Source organism: Pararge aegeria, chromosome 6, assembly GCF_905163445.1.
Source record: "Pararge aegeria chromosome 6, ilParAegt1.1, whole genome shotgun sequence".
Taxonomy (NCBI): Eukaryota; Metazoa; Arthropoda; class Insecta; order Lepidoptera; family Nymphalidae; genus Pararge; species Pararge aegeria.
The window spans coordinates 8,835,299-8,858,533 of NC_053185.1; the positions used below are offsets into that span (position 1 = coordinate 8,835,299).

General features: G+C 36.2%; 1 protein-coding gene across 1 annotated transcript in view; it reads left to right on the forward strand.

Annotated features, from left to right (window-relative positions):
- The first annotated feature begins 5,285 nt into the window (after positions 1–5,285).
- LOC120624598 (inositol-trisphosphate 3-kinase homolog) overlaps positions 5,286–23,235 on the forward strand; it is an 85,650-nt gene continuing 67,700 nt past the window's right edge. Inside the window, exons 1-3 of the mRNA XM_039891240.1 lie at positions 5,286–5,743; positions 8,287–8,379; positions 8,472–8,525. Coding sequence (XP_039747174.1) covers positions 5,669–5,743; positions 8,287–8,379; positions 8,472–8,525 — 222 coding nt within the window. The 5' untranslated portion in view covers positions 5,286–5,668. The remainder of the gene's footprint in view (positions 5,744–8,286; positions 8,380–8,471; positions 8,526–23,235) is intronic.

Below are 23,235 nucleotides of genomic sequence, written 5' to 3' on the forward strand. Positions count from 1 at the left end.
TTACAAATATATGCCATCTTGGATAATTAAACGAATTGTATTTTAATCTGCCGTTTCAGAAGATGTAAGGCGAAAAGAGCATTCAATTTTTGCAAGAAAACTAAATTCATTCATTTAAATGACCAAAATTACTAATAGAAATACACGATAGTACATCAAATTATTTAATTGGTATTGTGTAAATTAATAACTATTATGTTTGCAATTGTAAATGAAATAAATTGTATTTGAATTTATATTGAAGTTTATATTATTACGCTTTCACTTACTTGTAATGGAATGAGTAAAACATTGTCGGCTAGCTATTATATTTTATAATATATAAAAAATCACTAACGTCCGTTTTCACTAACGATGTTTGTTCGATGTACCTTTCACCAATCGATTTCCACTAGGCAACTCACATTTAACTCAAACTTAACCCTTTTTTTTTTTGTTTTCTCGTGAGGAAATCCTCATGGATACCACTACACCACGGGGAGGTGCAGTGGTTATTCCGGACTCTTACCGACTAAAACCCCATGGTGTTCCAACTCATCGCCTGGTGTCTTGGGAACGCTTTCGCACACAACCGCAACCCATCCAGCGGTGCCTACTGAGGCAGGCACTTCTCTTTAACAACTTCGGTTAACACCCAAACCTAACCTAACCTAACCTGTCAATGATTCTTGCCAACAGTTGTGGTTGTGTTTTGTGTTAGCATTTTCATATTATAAATTTTAGGAATGTATTTAAGGTTTTATTTTTTTCACCTTTCAAGTGTCACAAGTCCATCACTTCTGTGTATATGAAATGGGACTCCACTTACTATAAGGTGGGCCATTTACTTGGTCCGTCAATAATTAATTTTACAACGGGGTTCGCTTATTACAAATTGCAGAGACTATGTATTCAGCATATATAAGCGGACAGACGACTTCCAGCTAGTTGCAGGCGACCACTTTGTACAGCAGCATATACAGGTAAAAAGATGACATCAGGCGATTTAAAGGGGTTTGCTTGGTTCAAAGTACAAGGGGCACAAGACCGTATCCAACATTAGACTTTCATCGGTAGAAATGATATAATGATGAAAATCTTTAAAACTAGTAGTTACGTTGTCCGATATAAGTAAGTCGATACGTTAGCATTGATAGGAGTTTGCTGGCGATTATATACTTATAATATGATATCATAAGAGCGGTGAATAGCCCAGTAGGTAGAACTTCGACATCACTTTCGGGGGGCCGAGTTCGAATCCCACCTCTAAAGCACGCACCTCTAACTTTCCTAAGTTATGTGCGTTTAAAGAAATTATAAATCAATTGCTTCAACGATGAAGGGAAACATCGTGAGGAAACCTTAAATGCCTGAGTCTGAGATGCCTGCTCCATGTTCTCAAAGGTGTGTGGAGTCCACCAAAACGCACTCGGCCAGCGTTATGGACCACGGCCTTGGAGACCGGTGCCCTGATGTGTATATCTGAGCATGAAATCTGACTTCTGCGTACTTACGTTATGGTAAAATCAACAAAATGTAGAACGTTATTTGTCCAATGTTATATTTTGAGGCGCTAGGAATGGCTAGATTTGTTTTATATTCTTCGTTCGTTATAATATAGTGCAAATCGTTGACATGTTCGCATAAAACTTTCACCTAGGTATTCTCTTATTAATAAGGATTATTAACACCTACCTATAAGAGAGTAAGTTTTTTATAGGTACTTAACCTGCATTAATCTGCTAGAAATTTCATTATCCCACAAAAATGGCTGAAGTTGTTAGGTATAGTTTAATAAGTAAATATATACACGGGATGGAATTCATTACTAAATCTATTAACATAATGATTTACTACACAGTAGGGACAAATGATAAATAGGCAACTGGCTATTGTGTATTCACTATGGTTCTTCTATCTCAGTCGACGTCACATGTTTATTTATTGTAAAGAATGTAGGTAGCTGTAGTATAATTATTATCAACAATTACAGCGAACCCGCAGTGGACGGCCTCCTTTGCGGAGGTAAGCCGGCAGTATTGGCACGTTTCGCTTATCTCGTAACGTGGACTACGCGAGGGTCGACGTATTATAATTATAAAGTTCGGCAGTGATCGAAGCGATTTTAAGTTGAGGAAGTTTGCATTGTTTATTATCGCTATAAAAAGTAAATCAATCTTTGAACAAAGCATGCATGGCTTGCGTAGGCTGGAGGCAAAAGTGTTATCCCCCGATAATATCCACTATAAAAAAAAACTTGTCCACCTGCCAGCATACACACGTAAATCAACATGGAAAAGGAGAAGTATGTCTCAGTTTAATATTACACGTTCAGTGGTTCAGTATAAGTACGAGGTGCTAGGTTCGATTCGAGTCAGAGGCGATTTGGGAATTTATAATTACTGAATTTTCTGTGGTCTGGTCTGGTACTGGGAGGCTTTGGCCGTGGCTAGTTACCACCCTACCGATAAAGACGCGCCGCTTAGAGATTTAGTGTTCCGGTGCGATGTCGCGTGGAAACCGATTAGGGTATGACCAACATACTCCCTAACAGGCTAGCCCGGTACCATCTTAGACTGCATCATCACTTACTTAGTGAGATTGCAGTCAAGGGCTAACTTGTAGTGAATAAAAAAAAAACACGTGTATTAGTTTGATATTATTCCCCCCGCTGCTCTTCTCGGTGCGTTGATAAAACTGTTAAAACTGTGAAAGAAGATGAACATTTTACCCTTTATTGGATAGAAGCAGGCGTTACTTTGCGGAAATCCATGATATATTATGAAAATTAAGCTTAATTTACTTTACTCCGCGAAAAGCAGGAGAATCTGTATGGTGTAATTTATAATTTCTTCAATCCTTATACTCCACACTAAACAGAGATTGGCAATGTACCCTCTACGCACGTTTCGCTCCGAAACCGTCAAACGTGTCTTGGTTTATGGTCAGGAAGGTATAAAAGGCGTAAACATTTGGCAAATTTTTCACTAAACAATTATTCATTTTAAAGTCAACATCTCCTGAGGATGCTCCGGTTGTCTCCCGACCATGCAGATAGATTTACGCTAACATGGATATGAGTTTTCATAAGAAACTACATTTAAGTGTCTTAGAAAGATTTTGTTTTGTTTTATAGGCGAAACTTGTTCTGCGAAGCGCCGGCATAACATCAGCGGTGCAATCCACAATGCAGCGGTTGCAGAAACACTCCAACGACGTCTCAACACAACGCGCTCTCGAGCTGCTCACTTACATACTGACCGTCTTGCAAACTACCTGATTATTCTGGATGGATGGAATTTACTGGAATTTATTACAAATATATGCCATCTTGGATAATTAAACGAATTGTATTTTAATCTGCCGTTTCAGAAGATGTAAGGCGAAAAGAGCATTCAATTTTTGCAAGAAAACTAAATTCATTCATTTAAATGACCAAAATTACTAATAGAAATACACGATAGTACATCAAATTATTTAATTGGTATTGTGTAAATTAATAACTATTATGTTTGCAATTGTAAATGAAATAAATTGTATTTGAATTTATATTGAAGTTTATATTATTACGCTTTCACTTACTTGTAATGGAATGAGTAAAACATTGTCGGCTAGCTATTATATTTTATAATATATAAAAAATCACTAACGTCCGTTTTCACTAACGATGTTTGTTCGATGTACCTTTCACCAATCGATTTCCACTAGGCAACTCACATTTAACTCAAACTTAACCCTTTTTTTTTTTGTTTTCTCGTGAGGAAATCCTCATGGATACCACTACACCACGGGGAGGTGCAGTGGTTATTCCGGACTCTTACCGACTAAAACCCCATGGTGTTCCAACTCATCGCCTGGTGTCTTGGGAACGCTTTCGCACACAACCGCAACCCATCCAGCGGTGCCTACTGAGGCAGGCACTTCTCTTTAACAACTTCGGTTAACACCCAAACCTAACCTAACCTAACCTGTCAATGATTCTTGCCAACAGTTGTGGTTGTGTTTTGTGTTAGCATTTTCATATTATAAATTTTAGGAATGTATTTAAGGTTTTATTTTTTTCACCTTTCAAGTGTCACAAGTCCATCACTTCTGTGTATATGAAATGGGACTCCACTTACTATAAGGTGGGCCATTTACTTGGTCCGTCAATAATTAATTTTACAACGGGGTTCGCTTATTACAAATTGCAGAGACTATGTATTCAGCATATATAAGCGGACAGACGACTTCCAGCTAGTTGCAGGCGACCACTTTGTACAGCAGCATATACAGGTAAAAAGATGACATCAGGCGATTTAAAGGGGTTTGCTTGGTTCAAAGTACAAGGGGCACAAGACCGTATCCAACATTAGACTTTCATCGGTAGAAATGATATAATGATGAAAATCTTTAAAACTAGTAGTTACGTTGTCCGATATAAGTAAGTCGATACGTTAGCATTGATAGGAGTTTGCTGGCGATTATATACTTATAATATGATATCATAAGAGCGGTGAATAGCCCAGTAGGTAGAACTTCGACATCACTTTCGGGGGGCCGAGTTCGAATCCCACCTCTAAAGCACGCACCTCTAACTTTCCTAAGTTATGTGCGTTTAAAGAAATTATAAATCAATTGCTTCAACGATGAAGGGAAACATCGTGAGGAAACCTTAAATGCCTGAGTCTGAGATGCCTGCTCCATGTTCTCAAAGGTGTGTGGAGTCCACCAAAACGCACTCGGCCAGCGTTATGGACCACGGCCTTGGAGACCGGTGCCCTGATGTGTATATCTGAGCATGAAATCTGACTTCTGCGTACTTACGTTATGGTAAAATCAACAAAATGTAGAACGTTATTTGTCCAATGTTATATTTTGAGGCGCTAGGAATGGCTAGATTTGTTTTATATTCTTCGTTCGTTATAATATAGTGCAAATCGTTGACATGTTCGCATAAAACTTTCACCTAGGTATTCTCTTATTAATAAGGATTATTAACACCTACCTATAAGAGAGTAAGTTTTTTATAGGTACTTAACCTGCATTAATCTGCTAGAAATTTCATTATCCCACAAAAATGGCTGAAGTTGTTAGGTATAGTTTAATAAGTAAATATATACACGGGATGGAATTCATTACTAAATCTATTAACATAATGATTTACTACACAGTAGGGACAAATGATAAATAGGCAACTGGCTATTGTGTATTCACTATGGTTCTTCTATCTCAGTCGACGTCACATGTTTATTTATTGTAAAGAATGTAGGTAGCTGTAGTATAATTATTATCAACAATTACAGCGAACCCGCAGTGGACGGCCTCCTTTGCGGAGGTAAGCCGGCAGTATTGGCACGTTTCGCTTATCTCGTAACGTGGACTACGCGAGGGTCGACGTATTATAATTATAAAGTTCGGCAGTGATCGAAGCGATTTTAAGTTGAGGAAGTTTGCATTGTTTATTATCGCTATAAAACGTGATAATCTGCGAGTGCGTCAGTTCGGGGCGCCGGCCGAGTGCCAGTGAGATCGTGCCCCTGCCGTGACTACCGCGCGTTATCCTAGTGGTACAACACTCGCGTTGATCAATAAGGAACAATGAATCGCGGTTGGTAGGCGGACATCTGATCCAATCGTTGCGGGATCCCGTCACGAACTCGCGACGCCTTTGGCCTTTCGCCAGCGCGAGATCCTCTGTGAATTAGAAATGCCACTGTCGCGATTCAAATTTCCACCGGAGAGCTATTCGGCCATTTACACCAGCGACATAACGAGTGCGAATGTGAGTATGTTTGTGTCGCGAATGGCAAGTGACGACGTTATCGGTCTGCGGCATGCGTGCGCGCACCGTCAAGGCCACCACGGTGTACATAAGTGCATTCAACTCGTCTTTTGAAATTGATCAATAATCGAAGTGGAAGTAAGCAATTTAGTGTTAGATACCTCCACTTAACCTCCTATTATACCCCGACCTGAAGCAGTTTCATGTTCATAATATACCCAGCCTTTATCATCAGATATTCTCAGGCTAATAAAGTACCACTGCTGGCCAAAGGCCTTAACTCTTAAAGAAGAGTTTAAGAGCACAGACCGCAGACGCATAATATAACCGTAGGTATAGGCATAAAACATATTTTAATTTTGTGTTATTTAATCATGCAAGTAAGTAGGTGCAAAAACATAATTCAGTTTTTTGTTTCGATGTCATTAAGATGCTAGGTACCTATTGACTTTTTATATTAATTGTAACAATCCGAACAGCTAACTTTTAGTTTGGAAGTACCTACCATCCTGGAACATCTAAGGTATGCTTACGCAGACGTTATTACTCTGAAACTTTACATCTGCTTTTTTCTTTTGTTTCTTCAAGGTTAATAAAACTGAGATCGTATACCTACCTAATATGATCAAGCAGGGTGTAGGTGTTTCTAAAAACGCTGCGTTATTTGACGCTGACACAACCAACTAAGCCACATGGCAATTGTTTATATTATAAGTAGCTACCCATATCTACTTAATGCTCGAAAACACGTTTTGATATTATACGGTCTACATAATAATTTATTATAGGTAGGTTTGATCAAAACGGGTCCACACGGTCCTGGTTGGATAGGGCCTTTTCACACAATTACACTTTCTCTTGGTTTAGTATTGAGAATGTTATGCTATTCCGTACCTTTTGAATAACCTTAAACTACAACTAAGTAGGGTTTCAAATACGCTCTGACCTAAGAAACAGGGGTAGGTGTTATTTTGCTTATCGTTATATACATGCCCTGGGCCCTCGTTGAAACGCAGTGGTCTAAACCGGTTATAATCTTGTTTTGCTTACCGGTTAATTGATTAAACTTTTTTTTTATTCATATTTATGTACCATAAAATGTGAATGAGAACATATGATACAAGAAGTGTACAACGGAAAACTTATCTTTATAAGAGATCTTTACCAGCTACCCCAAAAATTTATAACTAAGGAACCTAAATTTATAACGTTTAATTAACCTCAAGCGGTTTATGTATACCGCGTATTAAAAAAATTGTGTTGTGTCACTTCGATATTAACCGGTTAAATAAACGAAATAAACCTTAACCTAAATAATGACGATACCAGACAATGACCGTTTCCCGTTTCGTAAGTTTACCGGTTCTTAAGCCCTATTGAATCGTGTAGTTTGCGTATAATGCGTGCCCGAAAGTGTTTATAAACACGAATAGATTTTTTAAGAAGGTTGAAAGAAAACTCAGAAGTCTTTATTGATTCTTTTCATTTGCTTTAATGCAAATAAAATTTTGAAGCAGAAGTTACTTTTTTAATCGACAATAAACGGTCGGTATTGGAAAAACCTTTGTGTTAAATGGGCCTTCTATCGAGGAAGACTATAGGTCAGAGTTTATATATGATGACGCCAGGAGCAGAGCATCAATGAAATATATTGGAAAACGGGAAAAGTTATTCCTTCAAGACCTTTCGATGGTCGAACACCCTGTGCATGTTTTTAATTGCACCCTCAACATAGCCAGTTTTCTCCGTTGCCCCTTAACATAATTTAATACTGAAAAAAAAAATAGTTATAAACGACTAAGACACCGGGAGGTATCTTTGCATCCTTCGAGTCCATGTAGAACTGCGGTGCATCGATAATGCCGTATATAATAATAATACGTAATAGTCGTATTTATATCAAAATACCCACCAATATTGGATAGAAGCAGGCGTTACTTTGCGGAAATCCATGATATATTATCAAAATTAAGCTTAATTTGCTATACTCCGCGAAAAGTAGGAGAATCTGTGTGGTGTAATTTATAACTTCTTCAATCCTTATACTCCACACCAAACAGATCTTCGGCAATATATCCTCTACGCACGTTTCGCTCCGAAACCGGAGCAACAGGAGATGTTGACTTTACAATGAACAATTGTTAAGTCACACACTTACAATTGAAGAAATTATAAATTACACCACACAGATTCTCCTGCTTATCGCGGAGTATAGCAAATTAAACTTAATTTTGATAAAATACCCACCAACTCAATGTCATGAACATAAATATCTGGCAAATATGAATTTATAGTTCTCAAAAATGTAATTATTTACCCACTTTATAAATTTACTGTAACATTAGTGTATTATGAGGTGGAGTATAAGTGGCCTTTACTACTAGTAGAGCTTTTCGCGACAGAGCTTGTTCTAAGCCTGAGGTTGATGGACACAGCACGGACGGGTACTTGTAGTAGGTACGTGTTCCTCGATTGATTATATAAAAAACCTTCCTTTATTAAATACTTAAATAAATTATGTTTAAGTATACTTCCTTACACAGGTGGTGAACTCGAAGCAAGCAAGTACACCCGATGGTCAAGTTTCACCGGTATCAAATGTCAACGCGTCACTTTTTAGCTGCTTTCAATGCGCTGTAAGTACCTACCTGTAGTACATGTTTTGTTGCGTCCAACCTGCAAAATGAATTGAAATTTAATTTACGTGCGATTTTTTTTTAATTTTCAGTTTCACAACAGCATCAAAGGAATTCCGAAAGAAAAGCATGCGAGAAAACCGAAAGTGAGTTTTATTTTATATTGTAAACTAAAGTAAACTTTGGTAGGAGATATTATTATATACCTTCGTATCTACTTCTTGTGTTCCTAGAGATTCATACTTACTGGCATACATAGGTTGTTCGAGCAGATTAGACATTAGATAATATTATACAATGGTATACAATTAAATGTCACTTGCTTTAACGGTTAAGGAAAACATCATGAAGAAAGCTGCTTGCCAGTGAGTGCTCCATATTTTTTTTAAAGGCATCTGAAGTCCACCATTTTGCTCTTGGCCAGCGTGGTGGACTACGGTCTAAACCCGTCTCATTGCGTAAAGAAATCCGTGCACTGTAATGGCCCGGTAATGGGATGATTATATATATCTTTCTTGTATTATAGAAGGATTTATAATATCGTCTGTATCAACCCATTTATTAAGAATAGAGTAGGCATTGCTTTTACGCTTGTACGAATTTCAAACCACATTCTATGCACTGATAAATCATTACCTATATCAAAAGCACGAATTCAAAAACAGGCGACAATCGAAAAATCAAAGGCGTCTGTCACCTCACTGACTTGCTTTTCTCACGGTAAAGTTTTGCCATAGAAATCCCCGCAAAAAATTGGATAGATGTAAGATGGTCCTTTTTGACGGCCGATTGGCAGCGACCCTGCTTTCTGAGTCCAAGGCCATTAGTTCGGTTCCCACTACTGGAAAATGTTTGTGTGATGAGCATGAATGTCTTTCAGTGTCTGGGTGTTTACATGTATATTCTAGGTATTTATGTATATTATTTATAAAAAATATTCATTAGTCATCTTAGTACCCATAACACAAGCTACGCTTAAATTGGGGCTAGATGGCGTGGTGTGTATTGTTGTAGTATATTTATTTATTTATTTTATTTATTAAAAAAAAGTCAAGTAACCAGAGTAGCTAACATTTAGCCCTTGCCTGCAATCTCTCCTGCCGGTAAGTGATGTTACAGTCTAAGATGGTAACGGGCTAACCTGTTAGGGGTATGGCAGTTATATTAAACCCATACCCTTAATGGGTTCTAGGCGACATCGTACTGGAACACTAAATCGCTTAGCGGCACGTCTTTGTCAGTACGGTGGAAACTAGCCACGGCAGAAGCCTCCCACCGGACCAGACCAGAGAAAATACAGAAATTATAAATTTTCCCTGCTGGGGAACCCGGGACCTTCCGCTTAAATCCGCAGCGCACACCGCTCCGCCACGAAGCGTCGAAACAAACGTTAATACTTGTATAATATAGCTATTTCCTCTCCTTTGGTGGTAAAAAAAAACTATCAATATGTAGGATTTCGTTTACACTTTTGACGTTAAATGTATGACTTTTTTTACATTGGAGTGTATTCTGGAATAATCCTGGATCATTCGTTTACGTATCTAAGCGGTGAGTGACCGGAAACGACCGGTGAGGCGTACGCTGCGGCCGTCGAACGCGCACGTTTTTTTCCAACAGCGTGCAATGTCAACATCTTAGGTATACTTTCTTTGCTCTCTTCCGTTTCTCGGGGCACGTGATTGTATAATTTTAACATAGATTACATTTTCTATTCCATACTTTTAATTTTAAACTAAGTATGTTTTACATACGGGTGTTCTTAGAGCGTTACAATAGGAATCAGGGTTGACAACTAAATTTTTAGGTAGATAAATGTTATATTTTGATTTAGCTAAGCCGCAGATTCTTCTCTGTCGTGTTAAATGTGGTTTTAAAGCTTAATTTTACGAGTAAAAATACCAGACTATCGTCCCGAATTTCAGCACCCTTCATTAGATTTTCAGTTCCTATGCTTAAAATACGTAACTATTATTAATTTAAAATTAATAGTCTACATGCTAATTTTCTTATCTACAATTTTTTTATTATGTTGACAAATTATCTGTATCTTACTTTTCTATAAATTTTGTCATAAATTATTGTGCAAGTTTACTTTCATAAAACGATGGGTTATTGCTTATCTCTTTTTGCTTTTGTTTTCCTCTACAAATCATTAATTCAACCAATTGACGTCCACTGCTGGACATAGGTCTGAACAAATAAAGTGCAAATATCCTAAGGCATTATTGAAATCAAATCATATGCGGCGAAATTATTATGGAATAGGTTGAGAACCTGACTGGAATAATTTTTAAAGGTCGTTTAGGTTATTATAGCACATTGTCACGAGTAAGATTTTTTCCCCAACATAATATAATGTTTTAGGGTTCCGTAGTTCCCTTGTAATTTTGCATGTCCATCTGGGCGTCTGCGTCTTTGTCAAAGACTAGTACAGGAAGCGGCCATTAGGAAGGGGGAAGTTTTTATAATTCAGCCCGACAAATTGGTAAAATGGGGTGCCATTGGATTTTTGGATTCAGTGATCTGTTTGCGAAATATGAGGTACAAGAGTGCTTATCGTATTTTTAAAAGTCAACTGCTTCAACAGTCATGGTTGGCTTCAATGGTTGATTGTTGATACTATGGAACATATGTATAACGAACATAAAAACCAAACTACTAAGATGTTTGCTTTTTAACTTCGTTTAAACATAAATGTACTTGGAGTCGTCAAATTTCTTTACTAAGATGGAGCAGTTGTATAAGCTAGTAAATATAAGTTTATCAAACATGAAAAATGAAAATTATACTTTATACATACAAGTTTTTAATCGTAATATTTCGTAATTAATAAAATTATTAACATATGTTTAGAGGGGACTTTTTTATTAGGTACTTATGAAATCCGCATATTGTGATAGATGCCTATCTACGGGACCCTGGCTCGACACGCACACGACCGACTTTTTTTTAATTCATAGCACGCTGTAGTTAGACTGCTATATCATCGCTAACCTGCAGGACAGGTCTAAAAACAGAACTATTATTTTGTACTGGAAACATAGTGAAATCCTTTTCATTGCTTTCATCATCATCAGTCAATATGCATCCACTGCTGGACATATGCCTCTTTTAAGCAGCGCCAACTCTTTCTACACTCAGCCTTTTTGCATCCAATGGATGCTTGCCACTTTCCAAAAGTCGTCGCACCACCTAGTGTGAAATATATTTACGTTAATGTCGATGTCATGTCCTTTCCAACAAAAACTCTTTTTTGAAAACATCTTCCAAAGCATTTGAGAACAATATCGGGTACAGAATATCCTCCTGTCTCACGCCGCGATGCAATTTGATCGGTCGGTGAAACGCTGCGCTGTAAAGGCATTTGAAAACTTCTGTGTGTCGCCAATCAACCCGGGATCGCTCTAGAGACTCCAAAACAGCCCAGGTTTAGCTACATGAAGAGGCTTCAATTTAGTTTGGCTTTAGGAGATATGCTGTGTCCCGGAAGGGCGTGGTTGCCGCTGTAATTACAGGCATATGAGGCTTAACACATGCGCATTCAGTTGACAGACAGATGGCGGTACTTTGTAGGACTCCTTCGTGCACTGTTGCTTTGTATATGCTTAGTCGGTGGTTTTCCATTTACTAGTAGCGGGCCTGATCTGTCAATTACTATCAAACAGTCAATCAATCAATCAAAAAAAATATTGCACAAAATAACAAAACAGAAATAAATGAGGTACAATTAATTCAAATTTGTGTTATTATGTGTTACATAAAAAAAAAATTGCTTACCACAGAATTGGCACCATTAGAGACTGAGTTTAATTTTTTCGTTAGGGTTTCTAAAAGTTTTAGATTCAAAATCAATACACACAAGAACAAAACAGAAATAAATGAAAGAGAACGAAGGTACAAGTAAATCTAATTTGTGTTATTATGTGTTACATAAAAAAAAAATTGTGTACAACAGAATTGGCACCATTAGAGACTGACTTAATTTTTTCGTTAGGGTTTTTAAAAGTCTTAGATTCAAAATCAACTAACCCGAATTATGCCAAGCCAAGAGAAAAACGAAATGGCGCTTCATTAATAGTAAGTAGAGAGGGTCACGTGTACTTATTTCGCTACTTTTCTTTAATAAACTGCAGTTGTTGTTTTCATTTAACTATCCATTGTTTAAGACACGTGTTTAACGTACCGTTTATAATATTTTACTCTGTTATTTTCGGAAGACGCTCGTTTCGGGGGTCATATGTATTTCATGACAGTTAATATTTGCAAGAGCTACGTGAAATATTTACAAGATTTGCCGAAAATGGTTCATAAATTATAGTTGTCATGATGACCTCATCATACATATATACATAGCTGCTGAGTTACTCTGAGCCTTCTTATGAACACCCTATATATATATATATATTGTGATATATAAATATATATATATATATATTTATTTATTTAAGATAGGTAGGTACATGTACAAGTAAAGTAAAGTAATTATAATAATAATACAACCAAATGCGTACCTCACATCTTATATTGGTGAGTATGTAATAAATGTAAGCCTATAGGCCTGTTGATCTGAATCGAGCTATTAAGCGACCTCGTTTCAGATCATAAGTCATCATAAGTCAACACGCGCTGTTCGAAGTCTAGGGATATGACATTTATACGATAATAATTTTTTTTAATTTTTTATTTCATTAAAACAGCCCTTAACTGCAATCTTACCTGCTTGTAAGTGATCATGCAGTCATAGATGGTAACGGGCTAATCTGTTAGGGGTATGGCAGTTATATGCACCCATATCCCTAATTGGTTTGTACGCGATATCGCACTAGAACGCTCAATCCTTAGCGGCACGTCTTTGTCGGTAGTGTGGTAACTAGCCACGGCCGAAGCCTCCTACCTATACCTGCATCTTTACTATCAGCAGCAGTGAGCACATAAATATATAAGATTCGGCAGTCCAACGCTAAAAACGATCCATCATCATTTTCATCATTTCAACTTTCGAAAATCCATTGCTGAATATAGGCCTTCCCCAAAAATCACAACCACACCCAGTCCTCAGCTTTCCTTATCAACCCACTCCCCGTTCTCTCTTTATGTCCATCATTTTGGAGGGCGTCCCTCACCACGCTTGCTTGTTTGTGGAGTAATAGTAGTATAAAATTTTATAATGCTTTCTGAAAAAATAAATACAGAACATCATATAAAGTAAGATTAGAATAAAATCTGAAAGGCTTCGAAATTACAATTACAACGGAAATTATTACAAGTTCAGCAGTGTGTATATGACTTAATCTTCTTTATATTACCTCGATTTAGTGAGTTCCTTTAGTGAAGGCCTCTACCTTTGAGTTTTTGCTATTTTGAGCAAAGTGCCGAAAGAGAATTAATAAGGGCGCTAAAAACCTCCAGGCTTGGTAAATTATTATTAATTTATATTTGTTGTGACAAAAAAGTCTGCAATTGTTTAACCAATAATATTGTTATATATGGCCGGTGACGGTCTGGCCTTTAACTCATTACGCCATTACTCAAACTCCGATACTTCTTTGTTTACGGAGTGTCTCCATCGCGGTCGATCTTCTGCCTTAAATTCCCACATTGATGGGTCCATATCACATCTTTTCATGAGCCGCTTTAGCACATCTTCATATCGCAAAAGCTGCCCGCCCAGTTTACGCTTACCCTTTAGGAATTTTCGTTATTAATATTCACTAGATCTTTTGAAGTTAATATTACAGACGTCACATATCTTATGACACTTTTAATTTACCTACACAAGGGTTCATGTAAAATAACATGCATAGAGAGAACACTAAAAGAGCCTTAACAGATATTAAAGACACGTATATTTTAAACGAATTGAAAAAACTTTATATTCTAGAATTATTAAAGTAGGTAAGGTGCCTTGTATTATCTATGTGTTAAATCTGATGTGAAGCACCTATTCATAGGCATTAGCATTGGCGAGGTTACATAAAGAATATTAGTATGTGTAAACTTCCACGTAATACTGAAGATTTTGTCATGTATTTTTCCAAAAAATACAATACATTTCGTATGCACATTGTGTAAGTTACGACATGGGGCGACGGATATAAAAAACTGCTTTAATAGTACGAACACAAAATAAAATAAACAGAAAGCCGGCTTCGGCTGACGAATTATCTACGCTGGGGCGTACTGTTAGGGCTGGTATTGTGTCGAATGGAACGGGACCCTGACATCCGTCGTTGAACATGCCCGACCTAATGAAACAATTAAAAGTAAGACAAATCTATAAATTATCATCGTTAAGACAAAACTCTAAAATAATGTGAAGATTTCCCCTTTAATATGCCCTCTAGAGGGGAGTACAATATATTTATCGATGGTATATTATGATGGCATAAAACTCTTAACACCTACTCTCAAATTTCCCTAAGAAAAGAACTCCGAAAATTCAATTATACTTATCCGTCGAAAATTGAATTATGGAAACTATATAATCACAAAAGTGCACCATTTTATTACCACGTAGCTTTTTCTGCTGGCTTTTTTATATAGGTGCATACGTAACAACTATGCTTTTATAAAGTTTGGATGTTAACCTTGTTTCTAATAAAGATAGTAATATCTGCTCATCAGTACTGGTGCAACAGCAACCACAACCAAAATTACATATTCGTTTACCTAATTAAAGCAAAATAAAAATGTTAAGAAATTATTTTAATGATTACTCTTAATTGCAGCTATAACTTGTAGGAAAACAAATGTAATTTCTATCTAAGAGTGTATTGAAACATACAAATAGACAACAAATGTTATAATATCCCTTATTCGTTTTAAAGTATAAGGATAATTACTACTTAAATAAGATTTAAAGCGTGACCAATCGTCACTGGCTTAGTTTTGAGTCCTTCTGAGTTTACCGTATGAATTTGTTCTTAAAACCTAACCGCCGGTTTTCGGTCGTTGTATGGAGCCGACCTTCTGTAACTATACTGTGGCGTGGTCAACTTAATGTGAAATTCTAAATTATGTAATTTTGTTGTTTTTATGTAATCGCATTACGTAACCAGCTAGCAATATATTTTGCTACTTATTCTTTAAAACGCTCTGCGTCTCGTTTACTAATAAATTTTTCTGATGCGAACTTCTCTACAAGGTCCGGAATTATGCACAGAGATATTGACTGGCTTTGCGAATTTTAATAAATAATAACAATAAATAAACAGACAGACTAAAATGAATTAAAAATCTGATTTGGATTAAGCTTCCTCTGATTATAATATTCAAAAAATATTAAATCGTCCAGTTATAGTTTTATTATATCTATAGTTTTTGTTTTTAAATTTTGTTATAACTTCTAACGCGTGTTATACACACGCGTTAGAAGTGATCCTATACTTCTTGAACACACGTTTTTTCTAAATGATCAAGGGTTTCAAGGATCCTATACTTCTTGTACACACACTTTTTTTTATTAGAAATAATTGACCAAGCAGATGGCCCAACCGATGGTAAGTGCAAATCCATCGCCCATAATCAGGGCAACAATTCGTATGGTATGCGAGTGACATGTCCTGCGAAGTGTCGCCCAGTGTCCATCAATTTGAGGCTAGCTTCACGTGCCTGTAATTACACCGGCAACCACGCCGTTCAGACCGGCACGCAGCAATGCTTCTTGCGGCAGAAATTATCATGGCGCTACTTCCCCAGACGAGCTCTGTCACTAAAACCTCTTCTACTACTAAATAATGGATTGAAAACATTTTAATATCACAGGAAATAGGTTTTCACTTAAGTATTTTCCCTATCGCTATCTGAAAATGGGAAAACCTGAAATATTGAAATATTTAAAGTAGGCATGAAGTATTACCATTTTACGTCAGATGCAAGATTTTGTAGAACGGCTTCTCGAAACTTTTATGTGAGGCATAGTGCCGGTTTATTGAAATACTTAACTTTCTAACTGCCTTAGAAATTTGACTTTTTTGGCGTTTTACACTCATGATAATATTTTTTCCTTTATATATTTAATCTTTATATTTATGTACTCTAAGTACATTCACGTTCCGAATTCGTAAGTAGTACAGTAAGTACGTAGTACATTTAGTATTGATGAAGGCGGTTTTTTTTCTTAATTTATTTTTATTCATGCTTTTTTGTGGGTTGGTTTGTAATCATTAATTTTATAATAACTGTTATATGTAGCCGAGATTTGGATATAGCATTAATAAAACTATGACCAAATCGCTAAATGAGTGCCTATAATATTTCAAGAGCAGGTACCTGTGATTTATCCAGGATCCTATTGACTGTGATCAATGGGAACACGTGGGAATTACCTATACTGTTTAAAAAAAAAAGAATTTTGAGGACCAATCGTTTAAAAAAATACAATTGAAAGGAATCTTTCTTTTTTGAAATCAGTTAAAATTAGTTTGATTTAAAAAATAAGACAAAACTATTTATTTTTATAATGCTGAATATAATGCTAATAATGCTGAATATAATGCTAATAAAGCGAACAATGTATTAAACTTACGATATTTATTTTATTGTTGCTAATATTTTGCGATTACAAAATTTTTTCTCACAAATCGGCCATGCATTTTGGTGGTTAGTTTGGCTACATATTTGCCAAACGATCAGTTCTGGACGTTTGATAAACAAAAACCGCAAAAGACTATGAAAGTATATAATGTTTAACGACCTCCCTGGCGCTACGGTGAGCGCTGTGAATTAAAGTAGGAGGTCCCTGGTTCGATTCCTGGCAGGGGCACTTTGGGAATTTATAATTTTTGAATTTTCTCTGGTCTGGTCTGTTGGGAGGCTTTGGCCGTGGCTAGTTACCACCCTACCGACAAAGACATGCCGCTAAACGATTTAGTGTTCCGGTGCGATATCGCGTAGAAACCGATTAGGGGTATGACTTCCATATCCACTAACAGGTTAGCCTACTACCGAATAAAAAAAAAATATATTTTCGGTATAGTTTCGGGGGAATATCCTGTGGGAATATTTAATCCTAAAAAATTTAAAGGTAGTATTGGAACTTCAATAAACAAACAAACAATATAATCTTCCAATACCCATTTCACTTCTTTAGAGAAACTCTTTCACATTGGATCGGAAAACTCTAAAAGGAACCTACGTTCTAAATGTTAATATCCTACCTTGATAAACATATATCTCCGCATACATTCCATTTTCAATCTATTTTCAAACTAAAAAGTTACCTTTACTTCTGTTACCCGCTGTATAATTCTTAACCTGTCTGGACAGTAGTAACATATTAAATCAATGTGTCTGAAAGTCCCGTCGATGTCGAGAGCTGCTTCAGAGATTGGAAAAGAACGATTTTTAGAATTGATATTATGATTTAATACCGTATATATGTTTTCAAATGCATTTAGTAAAAAGCCGTTATTTTGATATTACGAATCTGCCAATTTTATTAATTTTTATTGATTCCCAAACTTAAATGGCCATTTAGTTCCTTGCCACATTTATGAAATAGATAGAGTGTAGGTATCTATTTCACATATGTGGCAAAGAACTAAATGGCCCTGCTGAGACTAAGTGTATAGAGTATTTCGGCTCGATAAGCAAGCAGGAGGCAGGCCGGTACTAGCAGAGGTCAGGATTGACGTCAATGTATCACGTGATCGTGTTCAGATACCTACCTAAGCGGCGCAGGCGCAGAGCAATGGACAATGGCTCGCCGTGCAAATGCCACTGCGACCTCATATTGTTTTAATATTCCTACGCAACAAATTTTTTAAAACTACATCTTTTGAATTCTCGACTACTTTTCTGTTCGTTATGACGACATCACTGGCGCAGCGGTGAGCACTGTGAGTTTAAGTGGCAGGTCCCGGGTTCGATCCCGGCAGGGGCAAAGGGGGTAATATAGTATTAAGGGGGGAATTTATAATTTCAGATTATTCTGATTTCGAGATTTAGCGTTTCGGTACGATGTCGCTTAGAAACCTATCAGAGGTATGGGTTCATTATAGCTTCCATACCCCTTACAGTTTAGCAATAGGTGAGATTGTAGCCGTATAGTTAATTTCTAGTGGGGTAATGAAAAAACAATTTTTTAAAAGGTTTAACTGTTAGTAGTCAGAATGACCTAAGAGCTATGCATAACACGTTGCTAACGCGCTTTTAAGGGAGGAAAAACATAACACTTTTATCTAGAAGAGGAAAAAAAGCAATACTAAATCTGGTTATCGGCGGGTACCAATGTGGGTTTATTTATTTTAAAATTATAGTAGGTTATCTTATAAAGTAAAGTAGGTTGTATGTTGGACAAAGCGACGTATATTTTTTTTAATATCATCGTCATCGTCATTATTAACCCATTACGGTCCTAGGCAGTCTCCTCTCGTAATGAGAATGAGGTATAGGCCATAATCCACCATGCTGAACCAGTGACTGGTAGATTTAACACGCCTTTGAGAATATTATGGAGACCTCTCATGCATGCCGGTTTCCTCAGCATGCTTTCCTTCACGGCGCCGATAGTTAGATAGGAAGGTGATATTTACCATATAAATTGGCTTGACGTTTCAACATTGCTTATATTACTTGAAATGAATGAATTTTGAATATATATTTTTTAATTTTTAAAAAAGGAGGTAGCTATTTAGCTGATGGTGTGTTGCAGTATTCTTAATAATGTAAATCTTTTAATCCACAATTTATTTCTGTTTCTGATTAATACTTCTACAGAATTAACTGTACAAAGTTGTCATAAAAAGCACTCAGAAAACTAAGATCAGCGGTGGTTTAGGTCGAACGGGGTTACTGGTAGTAATGACAAAAAGGTTACACACATACACGTGAAAACGCGATTACAATTATATAAGGATGTATATTTTTGTTAAATATTACATTTGTGTGAAAACTAAAATATTATTAATAATACATTTTTAATTATTTATTGGTTTTACAAACAAACACACTTTCACATTTATAATATGAGTAAGGATTATTCTAATTTAAGTGTTAATTTTGTTACTTTTCAACCAGTCCTATATATGATGTTCACCTCTTTGGCACAGTGGTTAATGCTGTGGTTTGTAAGTGGAGGTACCGAGTTCGATTTCTTATTTAATAGTATATAGTATAAAAGATTTTGCGTGTGTGGTCTGGTTTGAGGTTTCGGCCGTGGCTAGTTACCCTTTCGCCAAAGGCGTGCCACCAAGTGATTCAGAGTTCGGGTACGATGCTGCTCGAAAGGTGATTAGGCCGCTACCATCTTAAACTACATTTCGCCGTTAGGTGAGATAGAAATTAAGGGTAAAGCGAACTCGTAGTGCAAAAGAAAAAAATAGATTTTGAAATAATACTTAATCAATTGTTTGCTAAAATTAGGTAATATTTAGCTTCAATGATTAGTACACAAAACTACTGTAAATAAATGAAACTAATGACGTTAATTCGCAGTATTGTTTCCATATCAGTAGCTAAGAATGGCATATTTAATGAAGTAGGTACTTAAAATAATAATTTAATTAACAATTTTAGTTATAAGGTATTAAAGTCAATGTCAAATATTTCTTTATTCAAATAGGCATATAGATGGCACTTTTGATGCGTTTATTTCATACAAACTGTTGTAGATAGTTGTAAAAAAAAAATGTATATATACCTACTGATTGATTAGAATTTAGAACTTAGAAGTATAAATAATTTTTAATTTTGGTGGCCTAAACCTTTCTCATTCTGAGCAGTGGCGTACACTTGGTTTCTTACCAGGGTATGCATACAGCAGGAAAATGGCATAATACGGCAAAAACCCTCCCGCTATACGAGATATATATAAATTTTAGGGTATGCAGTGCTTTTGTGCATGTATGAAGTGCACGCCACTGAGAGGAGACCCGTCCCCTGTAGTGCTTCGGTAATTGTTTGATGATAACGATATATTAGATCACAGTTAAACATCGGTAACCCGCATTGGAGTTGTGTGATGGGTCTCGATTCTGTGAGCTCTATATTCCAAATCTGGTATCCCTACTTCCCTATCCCTACTGATATTATAAATGTGAATGTAAGTTTGTTTGTTACGCTTTAATGCAAAAACTACTTAACCGATCATCACGAAACTTTGTACACATATTCCTGAAGGTGTCAGAAGTATAGGAAGCTTTTTATCCCGAAATTAAGCTCAGTTCTCTTGGGAGAGGGGACGAAAGTGTTTGACGATTTTACACCAGGCTTAGCTATCCTAAATACATAAAGTGCTGCCACATTTATGAGGCACATGCCTTTAGAAAAACAAAAGCGTACGAAGTCGCGGGCAACAGCTAGTATAAATATAAATGGTATTTCCCCAGCCTTAAAATTCAACAAGCTGATTATAATATCTCGATTGTAAATGATCTTTGTTACGTAGGTTGGTGATTGGTATACATTATTTGGTATATTTTAAGGTTTTTTTATTTTTTTTTACACTTATAATTGGCGGGCCAAGCATATCGCCCACTTGATGGTAGGTGGACAACCACCATACATTATTTGGTACATTCGAAGGTTTTTTTTTTGCACTTATAATTGGCGGGCCAAGCATATGGCACACCTGATCGTAAGTGGACAACGCGGGTTTCTTGGATAGACTTTGCAGTGTATGCAAGAAACCCGCCTTGGAACGTCCTGTGTCCATCAAACTGAGGCGTAGATGGTAAGCCACATGTGCCTAAATAATTACATCGGCAGCCACGTCCTTCTGACCAGATCACAGCATTGCAACAATGCTCCTTAGCGGTGAAAATAAACTTGGTGGTAGTACTACCACAGACGAGCTCTATCCAAAAAAAGCTCTACTAGTACCAAATTAAAGGATTCAAATACAATTCCAAAAATATTTTGAATACTACCATTGAAGCCGAAAAGCCAGGCTTTTATTAAAAATCTAAATTTCTTATCATAACTCGTGTGTGGACCATAATCGTAGTGTTTTTCAAAGATGAGTTGTTGTTTGTTATTTGGCACATAAACAACTGCCTTATATTGGCCATGTGATGAATCGAATTAGTCCTATATGTAACTGGGCTTGCTCTTTTTCAAGACCCTAGGAACGCCACTGACTCATACGTTTCCACTGGGAAAACTTGACGCAATACTGCTTTAGAGGCTTGTGTGTGCTAATATTCCGACAGGCGCAATACACTTCTTATACCAAGTTTTCCAAAAGTAAGCAGATTCGATTCAAAGTGATTCTTAATGATAAAATAACTTGGAAACAGGCCGCTTTCTTTCTCCTCTCACAAGATAGAGAAGCTATTGCTAAACTGTCAGATATTGGAAAATAGCAACTGCTGAGTGCTGAGTGTGGCTACTTCTTGGTAGAATCTGCCTTCTGAACCGGCAGTAGAGTCACTACAAACGGATAGACTTAACGTATCAAAATGGCTTTTACAGTAGGCCTACTTGAAATACTTAAATTAATTTTGTCTCTATAATAAGATATTTTGATATTTAATAATATGTTTGGCTTATTACTATTGTCACACTAATTTCACAAAACTGTGAACTTCGACTACTGAAATAATGCAATTTCTTGCATCATAAACAATCATCGACAGAGGCGTCCAAGAATAGTACTTATCTATATCACTATCTGAAATCATGTACATCAGAATGAAATGTGAGTAAAACTCAACTGATAATACAGCTATTCCAGTGCAAAAAGTCTTACCCTGTCTCAACGGAACCATGCTTAATTTAGGGATAGGGATAGCTAGTGTCTTACCTCGTAGTGTGAACACACATCGTATTAAGTTTCATGTGAATTTATTCAGTATTTTTAGCGTCGTTTCAGTATCGATAATAGTGCTCTCCTAAACGTAAAGTTTCAAAATATCTTCCTGCACTATATACTATCCAGTATGTTTATTCTGTGCCTAACAATGAAAAAAAATTTTTTTGTAGTTATTATTTATGTTATCCGAATCAACTCATTTGCGTTTTTCTTCTCGCTTTCATTACATATGCCATTATTTCAGGCTAAAATCTTGGGAGTTTCAAAGTTTATCGATTACAAAAAAACAAAACAATTTTTCCTCTTTATAGTATTAGTAATAAATTGATTACAATATCTGTAAAGATTGTTTTTATTGATCGAAATACTTGAATTTAAAGACTAACTGAAATAATCTTGTAGACTGTCTAGTAGACATTTAATATATTATCATTAGATCTGGGTAAATAAAATGCGTATTATCGATAATCAATTTAATAACTCTGAAGCATTCGAAATGTCTCCGATTCATGACCTCAGAAACGAGTATATAATGAAACGTGAATTTTAAAGTTCTGTTTTAAGATTTTCTAATATTGTATTATGTAGTTAGATACAGGCAGCGTTACAATCTAACTTTAGAAGTTTAAGTCTCTACCTAAGTAGCAGTAGTGGAGAAAAAATAAAAAAATATTTACAAATAACCATTTTTTTTCGTGAAATAAGTTAAGTAGTTAACAAGGCAAGTTCCCTAAGAATATGATTGTTAATAGGCACGATACCCAAATGATTCTTTGCCTGAGTGATAAATAACGTAGGTAATATTGCTTACAGTATATACATATGTATTTAAATTATTCTTGGAATATCCAGATTTTAACTAAAAAGTGGGTTTTTCATTCTCGAGAGGTATCTATTGTTTCCAAATACGTAACGTATTTCGCAATGTTAATTACGTTTGACGTGTCGTGTCTAGTGTCAGAAGGCTAGTAATGTAACTTTAGCGACTGTAACCATTTTTGGTTAGCTTCATGTTTAAACCCGTCAGTCCGTTGAACCACCCTTAACCGGTACTTTAGGGTACACAAGAAAATTTAATTCATAATCCGACTATCCACCTC